The sequence below is a fragment of the Monopterus albus genome, unplaced genomic scaffold, assembly GCF_001952655.1.
Source record: "Monopterus albus unplaced genomic scaffold, M_albus_1.0 scaffold99.1, whole genome shotgun sequence".
NCBI classification, from domain to species: domain Eukaryota; kingdom Metazoa; phylum Chordata; class Actinopteri; order Synbranchiformes; family Synbranchidae; genus Monopterus; species Monopterus albus.
The window spans coordinates 2311873-2321222 of record NW_018127979.1 but is presented as its reverse complement, the minus strand read 5'-3'; the positions used below and the strand labels follow the sequence as shown (position 1 = coordinate 2321222).

The 9350-nt window shown below is 39.0% G+C and overlaps 2 protein-coding genes across 3 annotated transcripts in view; both read right to left on the bottom strand.

Moving 5' to 3' along the window:
- The window catches only part of kpna3 (karyopherin alpha 3 (importin alpha 4)), a 20296-nt gene extending 18080 nt beyond the window's left edge, over positions 1-2216 (bottom strand). The window contains exon 1 of one of the 2 annotated variants that reach the window (XM_020609366.1): positions 1958-2216. In XM_020609366.1, coding sequence (XP_020465022.1) covers positions 1958-2026 — 69 coding nt within the window. In that variant the 5' untranslated portion in view covers positions 2027-2216. The remainder of the gene's footprint in view (positions 1-1957) is intronic. The other variant, XM_020609364.1, reaches the window with a different exon arrangement.
- Positions 2217-2341: 125 nt separating this feature from the next.
- The window catches only part of spryd7b (SPRY domain containing 7b), a 9873-nt gene continuing 2864 nt past the window's right edge, over positions 2342-9350 (bottom strand). Inside the window, exons 4-5 of the mRNA XM_020609368.1 lie at positions 5013-5115; positions 2342-3470 (exon numbers count right to left, since the gene is read on the bottom strand). Of these exons, the coding sequence (XP_020465024.1) occupies positions 3373-3470; positions 5013-5115 (201 nt within the window). The 3' untranslated portion in view covers positions 2342-3372. The remainder of the gene's footprint in view (positions 3471-5012; positions 5116-9350) is intronic.

Below are 9350 nucleotides of genomic sequence, written 5' to 3'. Positions count from 1 at the left end.
ATATATATGAATATATAAAAACTGATCCTAAAACAAACTTTAACAAATATGTTTACAAAGACAATATTGCAGAAACCCATAGGGGCACCACAGTAGATACTGAAAAACCAAACATGATATCTGCAATTTTGCAAGGCAATAAAAAGTCATTCTTTGGGGTTAAAAAAACAAACAAAAAAAAACTGAGGAATCCAAACCATAATCACATTCTATATGACATCCTGAAAAACCACAAAGGAGCTTTTGACCGGCAGCATGAGAGATATTACTGCTTTGCCATTCAGAGCTGTTCCTAATGAGGTCATAAATGAAAAGAAATCTGCTATGTATGACCTAAATAAGTAAAACACAAACTGGCGCATCCCCCCACCCCCCAACTTTAGTCTGACTCATCCTTTCAGGAAAACTCAAATTCATAGAGAGGCTCACAAAAAGACCCAGGACAGACATCCAAGGTTCCTGAAATAGCATCAGAATCATACTCTGCAAAGTCTGCATGTCATAGTAGCCATGTGCTTGTCACACTTACCCTTTGACTTCCGAAACAACAAACTATGGGGAATCAATCTGTGATTTAAGGCAGTTGATGGTGAAATCTTCCATCAGCACCCTGAAGGACTTTAAGGAGGCATTTTCAGATATGCCTTTGTTTGGCAATTATCAGTACTACCAATAGATCAGAGTAACTTAGCACAAGCATGTGTCTTTGTTGGTAAACTCTTAGGCTGAGAGTTGCATAGTAATTATTTCCATGCAAACAAGTCTAGATATTTTTTTACTTATTGATATTTTCCTTTAGTCCAACACATTTACCTTAGCCTATCTTGGCTTGTCTGAACAAGCCTTTTTCAAATGGTTTGGTCATAATGTTAATGGCAATTAGAGACAAATGTCACAGAGATTTAAAATTAGACTTGTTCAGTGAATGATGCTGCAATGCCCATCGTCAGAACGTAGACTTGCCAGTAAGGCACACTGGTTTTTTCGAGAATGTGACTTAAAAAGCAACCACGATTACACTTCAAATGTATTTATTTCTTATAGCAAATTAGGTTTGTGGGGGAATATGTAATCATTATGAAAACAGAGACAACATTAGCTACATGTAGCCAAGTTATATTAAAAAGTACTAGCCTTAGCGGCGTCGTGTTACCCAGGTCTAACGTGCCTATTTCTCACTGATCAATTTTACTTTAAAACAAATGATGTGCTTCAGTTTCACTTAGCAATACATTTCCCGTCATTCGCGTCAAAAATGGCCATAAAATTCAGGTCGTATCATTAATATTGAGCTATTTAGTGCCTTAGCTAGCACCTCACTTTAGCTGGCTCACCTGGCATTATTCGCTAGCTAGCTGACAGCGTTAGCAAGTTAGCTAACAAGGAGGGGCAATGTCGGGTTAATGTGGATGTGTGAACCAACAGTTTAACATAAATACAACACAATCACTAATAATGACAAATCTACGTAGCATTCGAAAGCAAGCATTAGCGTAACTTAGGGTCAGCTGGCTATAAAACATGGCAAAAGTCAAGATTACGGTGCCGATCAGGCCCAGCCTCGCTTGTGACCGGTATCCATCCAACTATCTGGTAGCGTTAGCTGACAGTGACAGTTACATCGCCAGACATAAATTCTCCATTTCCAGCGATATAACTGTAATGATGCTTACTCTTAAACATTATCCACTGAATATTAGTGGGCCACTGATGTTCAATGGACAACTATAACCACAATCCCTTAACTTCGGGATAAATTTAGCTACCGATAACAAGATAGGCCAATAAGCACTTTTGATGGCGAGTACTTCACGATAGCCTATGTTAGCGAGCTAGCTAGCGGGCTGGCAGCTGTAACCGGGGCCAGGCTCCCCAACGAGGCCCAAAGGCTGTCGTTTTTCTACGTAAAAGTAATTCGATTCGTGTTATTTACACTCGTATTTATATGTCAGCTCACCTCGACATCACGTCCCTTATTTTTAAAGCTCTTGATACGGTGGTTTTCTAAGCCGGCGTTTCCTGCCATGGCTGTATGGGGTTTTTCTAATACTCCGGCTTTCGGGATCTCCTCCGTGAAAGACGAGGCACGGCAGCTCCTATACTGCTGCTAGTTCCAGAGAAGAGGAGGAGGAGAAGGACGTAACTGATCGCAAAGTGAGGGGAGGAGTTCATGCATTCCTCCTGCGCGGGTTGTCCTGGTTTTCACGACTTCCTCGACGCAGTAATACAAAATTTACCCAGTTTATTTGCTAAATCGGCCATCATTAAACATGAGTACACCGCTCAATAGCAATAATATACATTTTGGCAACAACATAAACACATAGCAGGACTCAAAACGGATGCCTCCACACAAAACTTTAATCAGTCAGTATTTGGATTTGATGAAGCACCTGGTGCAAAGACGAGCATTTGAAATAAGTGTCACAACTCAGCAGCAGATATGCAATGCCACTAGAACACAGACCAGATTTTTAAACACATTTCTAATCAGAGATAAGCAGCACCAGATACTTGGAATAAATACTCCATACATGGTTTTAGGACGAGAAGAGTGTGGGAAAACTAAAGGACTTTTATACAAGTGATTTAGAAACCAATCTCAACAGCTATTAGTGTCCAGCTTTTGAGATATATTTCATTTTGTAAAACATTTTCCAGTACCGTCACCTGGGCATATGTCAGTCTCAGACACCAACTGTCCCCTGGACTGTCTTACCTGTATATTAAACCCTCTCTGTATAAACTCAAACTGAAATAGTGACGTCAATAACAATGTTGTCATATCCTCTCTTTTAGATGCATTTTTAGTGAAGGCAGCATAAAGGTGAAAGGGATATTGTAAATGTTGTGCCACTACTGACAGCTGACCCTCAATTAGTCCACACACTCTTGCTACACAAAAACATTTTTTGGGCATACCAAATAGACATCAATTTGAGCTGTAACTCAAATAAATACAAATAAATATAGGTTGTATGCTGAGATGTCAGTGTAGTATTAAGGAGAGTACATGCTGAAAAACACGGGCATAAAGCAATGTCAATAAACATGGCTTCTGATCCTGGCACATACACACAGACAACTATAATCACAATCACTTAACTGTTCAGTTAAAGGTGACACAAGGTAATCATCTGACAGTTTTCCACCAGCATAGACAGCAGCAGCCCATCGTAGCCAAGCAACAATCAGAAATCCCCAGTTCTACAAGGTCAGCCAAGAGCATCAGTATAGAGACAGAGTAATCAAGGGATACAAAACAAGGTCACACATAACAATAAGATCCAATCAAGGTCAACCTGTAGTGTCACAGAGGTTGCTATAGGAGAGGATGACGATGTAAAGAAAGACTGACGCTGAAGTGCTCCTTCAGAAGATCTGTTGCTCAAAGAGGATCTTCTCAAATCCTTGAGGAGGTGTGTGATAGAAGTCGCTGAACTGGCAGTCTAAAATGGCACTGTCATCCACTGAAACAAAAGATAAGAAAGACAGAAAGTACAGGTTTAGACATTATTTAAATGTTAGCTTCTGAAACCCTTTATTTCCTTTAAAGCTCCTGAAAACTTCATGAAAATGTGTGAGTAATTCTCTACAACATTAAATGCAGGTTTAAATAAAAGGTTTTATCATTAAGAGATAAGCTTTCTTATCTGCTTCAGGAATGTGAGGGCATGATTTGATCAGTTTTCACTGACAATGGTCTGGCAACAACCCCACAGCTGTTATCCTATTTTGACTGATTTTATGACATGTATCTTTTGAAATCTTATAGCAGGAAAAGCATGGCTGAAACTATTTTGATTAATGATAGCAGTTCCATCAAGTGCCCCACTAAGGCATGACAGAAGACCAGTATGCACAATGCTTGGACCCTGGAACTAGATCACATAAATGGAAAGCTGTTGTTTTGCTTTTCCTGCTATGGCAAGCCGAGATACCTGCTGAGAAAAGAATGTCAGCAGTCTGGCAACACTGAAATTACTGGGTACCTCAGTGTTATCACCTCAACTTCAGCTAGGAATCCCTGGTCATCTTAGGTAGCATAGTGACTGAGTCACACAAATCCAGCTGGAGAACACCACTACCTCCAAGCCCCCACACTACCAAGCCAACTGGCAAACCAGCACTGTATGTGCAACACTGTCATGATTGACTGTTACCAACCTAAAGTGTTGTAACATCAGAGGTGGTGTTTGTGGATCTTAGTTGAGTAATCATCTCAAAATCAAGTGATTTACTGATACGTATACTGCAGTGTGTGCCCCACATTTCAAAAGTGTGGCTTGAAAACAGAAAGTGGTTCTCCAATGGAAACATTTAGTGCAAAACTGAATCATGATTTGTAAATAACTGATATTGTTGTAAATGGCACTAGAGCATGAAATCAAGCCGCATATTTCTGTCCAAACCGGACCCGTGCCCAAGAGTTTGGCCTCTGATCACATTGATATATTTTCTATCTCAGAAATATTAGTAGTGCCTTAAAACAGAGGTTTGTACAAGAAAGTTTAAACAAATTAGTTGCACCACAGTTGTGGGGCATTATAGGCAAAGCCATTGCTAAGTGCAGCCTGTATGTCTTCTTTCCAACAAACAAACAAACAAAAAAGAAACAAATTCCTGTTGATTTCACTGATAAACTCAACATCTGCTGCAGCATTCAACCAGAATAAAGACAATGTGTTGATGCTCTGTGGTAAGACTGACCCTTCCTGCTAAAGGCTTTGTTTTGATTAGTTCACAAAACTCACTCTTGGATGTGCAGAATCCATTTGTGGTCTAATACTAAAATAAAACAACTCTTAAATACAACTAACAACCTGAAATGATCAGTGCTTTATAAAACTGTACAAATATAGCCCTCTAGTGGAACAAAACTGTAACTGCAATAGTGACATTTCAGCAAAAGTAGAAATATGCAGTCAGTGTTCACATAAATGTCTATCAATTTCAATAATATTAATCAAGATTATCTCAGTATTAGTTAACAAGACAACAACTAAACTTACCATAAACAACTGGGTACACAGTGCCTCGGATTCCTGAGGCAGGACAATGCATGTTCTTTCCATTAAGATATAAATTCATCTCCACGTGATCATATGTGATGCCCTATGAAAACAAACAAAAATGAATCACTGAATTTTTTGCATGTAAATATGGTTACCTATTAAACTTGGTTTCATTAACATAAAGAAACCTTCAACTGTGCAGTCTGGCTTTTCAAAGTTTGTGACTATAGCCTCTTTAAAAATAAGCAGACACTGTATCCTATTTTCAGTCAAAGTCAAGAGGAGCTTGAACAGCTTGGGTAAGATTTTGGCCAAATCATATGAAAAACAGAACAAAGTATTTATGTATGCATTTATTCTTTGCTTTCCTCTCCTTTCTACAGTTTCACTTTGATTACTTGAGCTTTAATAATCACTGCATAATTATGTTCAATGATGAGTCCATCCAAGCAGAAACTGTATGCGACACACAAAAAAGACAAACACTAAACATTTCTGGTGGATTAAACACTCCGCCACCTGACAATCTTCTGTTTAGATATCAGTTACACATTAGTCATCTACACATATTTTTGTCCCAACCAAGCAAATAAGTTATAAGCACATCAAAATGAACAGAACGTCAGTGTAGATCTTTTACCTAAAACTTGAAATTACACTGAAATATGTGTGAACAGCCTGAACCAGTCAAAACCACACTGGAACTATGTCAGTTCTGAACAATGTCAGAGCTTGTTTTCCCTGGTCATTGTTCCAGGAATACATGACAAAGTGAAGAAAAGATAACAATGCATGTGGGTTTTGCGGAGTCCTTCACGGCCCTGCAGGCCATTAGTCATCAACACTCACATGGTGACAGTCAGGGCATAAACATTCACAGCTCTCATAAAATCTACAGTTTGTTTGTCAAATTGCATAATTTCATGCATGAATCAGTTAATCAGCATCTAATGAAATCTTGCACTTTCATGCAAATCATTTTCAAATACATTACTGCAAATTCCTTGACTTTTTTCACTACTGTATTCTCTACTAAAAGCTGTTGATTGTATCAGTGATGAGTGTTTGTGTGATGCATTACTGATCAATGCGAGCCTCTTTTAATGGCACTGCTGTTGAACCCTGAATTAGACTGGCTCAAAGGGGCTGTAGTTTTGTTGTATTTGTTATTTTTTGATTATTGCAAACTATACAATGTCTGTATATGTTAACAACAACAACAAAAAAATAATCACAAATGTACTCAATCAGTTTGTAGTATGATCAATTATCTGCTGTCTAAGTGTGTGTGGTAGGGTCTCTCTAGTGGAGCTCACACAAATACAGTATTGCCAGTCTTCTAGAATTCATTTGTTCCAACCCCTGGCCTGTGCTCATTATATTCTACAAAATAATTTCTGAATAATTTGAGTCAAGCTCAGAACAAGAGACAAGCTTTGAAAAAAACAAGACAGAGAGAAATAAGTGTTTCAGGTTAACAATAAATCAGTCATGATTTACAAGATGTTGACTAAGGTGTGTAAATATACACAGTGTAAAGTCACATGTCTGTTGGAACACCATGAGACAATATATGTGCACACTACAATAACACGCACACACAGACACTCAGATCAGGCATAACATTATGACCACCAGCCTAATACTGTTTACATAGGAGTCAATGTGGCAGTTGGTTGGCACTCGTGCCACTCTGCAGCTCATTGTGCATCTCCTGTGAATCCATTTGTTTCCAAGTTATACTGTCAGGAAGAGCACAGATGTGTCTACAGTTCAGTGAAAGACTATGTGAAAAACTAACACACGTCTTTTTCACTCACCTTTTCCTTTTCCATTAATGAAATAGCTTCCTCTAGGACTCCTTGACCACGCAAAAACTCACTTAAATCCTATTTTTGGGAATCATGCAGCGCCTCTCCAGCATGACTCAAAGGCAGGCTTTCACTCACTGAAATTGGCTCCTTACAGGTATCCAGACTTATGAGTTTAAAGTCAGAATTCCGACTTTCATCTCAGAATTCTAGAATGTTGACATTCTAGAATTGATTCATTCTATAATTCTAGAATGTTGACATTCTAGAATTCATTCATTCTATAATTCTAGAATGTTGACATTCTAGAATTCATTCATTCTATAATTCTAGAATGTTGACATTCTAGAATTCTGACTTTCATCTTCTGACTTTAAACTCAGAAGTCTGGATACCTGTAAGGAGCCAATTTCAGTGAGTGAGAGAGTGCCTTTGAGTCATGCTGGAGAGGCGCTGCATGATTCCCAAAAATAGGATTTAAGTGAGTTTTTGCGTGGTCAAGGAGTCCTAGAGGAAGCTATTTCATCTCAGAATTCTGTCCAGACACAGATGTGTCTACAATTCAGTGAAAAACCTATGTAAAAGGAGTGAAAACTGTGGTCATGAGGACAAGTTTTAGACACATTCAACAGCCTCCCCACTCTAGGTGTGATATCACCACTACAGCCCCTGACTCTTTCTCTTCATAAAGAACAATGTACAGTATTTCTCATTTTCAACCATTTTAACAATCAAATAAATTTTAATCTTTTGAAAAGTACAAATGGAAGTTAAAAGTTTAATCTACAGTAGGGCAATCATCAGTGAGCCATGGACATCAATGACTCTGTTGCCAGTTCACCATTTATCCTTCCTTAAACACTGTTGGTAGGTACTAACCACTGCAGACCAAGAACACCCACCAAGACCTGCAGGGTGGGAGATGCTCTGACCCAGTCATCTCAGCATCACAGTTTGGCCCTTTCAGATCCTTACATTTGCTCATTTTTTCCTGCTTCCAACACATCAGCTTTGAGGACTGAATGTTCACTTGCTGCCTAATACACCCCTCATGCTGATTGGTGCCACTGTAGTGAGTTAATCAGTGTTATTCACTTCACCTGCCACTGGTCATAATGTTATGCCTGATCGATGTATGGTCAACATTCTTGGTGATTAAAGCTGATTCAGATTGTGATTCTAAAGAAAAATCAAATTTGCACTTACCACAATGTCACCCTCCTGAGGAAGGCTGTTTGCAGGCAGACAACTCTTCTCTTCATTATTGTGGTACACAGACCCATCATGCCTCAGGACTAAGCTGTTTGTGTCTCTGCCCAAAGGCACTTGATTGAGATTCACTTTCTGTGTGGCCACACCAACACCCCAGACACCTAAACACAAAGCACAACACATCCACTATTTTAAAGCAAATTTGAGCACAGAGACTAAAATACATTCATATATATGACAAAGGCCAGGTGAAATAAAATGTTGGCAAGAGTCTGTGACTAATGCAGGGCTGCATGAAGGCAGCCTTAAATGAAAGAAAGCAAATGGTTTGCACCTTCATACACTGTCCTTGTAAATGAACAGAAGCTCACCAGTGAGCATGCAGACAAGAAATGTTGTAGCTACTAAAAACTGCTGTAACTCAGAATAAATTAAGCACATAGTCAATCTGGCTGGTAAGCAAGGAAGAAAATGTATGGAAAGAGGGTGGACTTTAAGTCAAATGCTTACCAGTGGACTGGACCTTAAACTCAAAATAACTTTTGTTCTGGTGCAGAGGACCATTGGCCAGACACCCTCCAGTGCCACATATCCTACGGCCACTTTTTACAATGACAACATCTGTGCCTGAAAAACAAAAGCAAGAGTCAATTTTGCTATAAAACCACATAAAATTCATAAAAACAATTTTGGAGTGAAACGAACAATCTTCTTTGTGAACTATTTAGTCAAATACATTTGAGCTATCATGGTATTGTTGGTAAAATTTCTAAAAGACTGCCACCACATTTTCCTAAAACCCAAAATGCTAACTTGGGCAAGCTTTGTCCAACCAACAATTGAAAAATATTCATTTTGCAAGCTAGGGAAAAACAGCAAACAGCTATGACGCAGTATGAAACTAACACAAGGGTTGATATACACTTGAATCGTCCAGTACACATTAAGTGAATGAGGAGACATTTTGTGTCCAATAGTTAATAAAACTGAACCATATTGATATCAACGAGTGAGAAGGCGTTGATATGATTTTAACTACATTGTAAAACAAGGTTAACTGAACTTGTTGTGGGAGAAACGCATTCTCTTTCAGAATTCCCGAGTTTTTCCGTCAGAACACTAGGAACAGCTAGCTGTTAGCTGGCTAGCTAACCGTAACGGCAGAAGTCGCAAACATCACTTCACAGATACAGCCAACGACGTGCCTCTATATCAGCTGTACAGGATAAACACATACTCACTTACCCATGTGGTGAGTATCTAACTGGACCGTAGGCATTTCTTTGAGGGGAATATGCCCCGAGCCGCCACA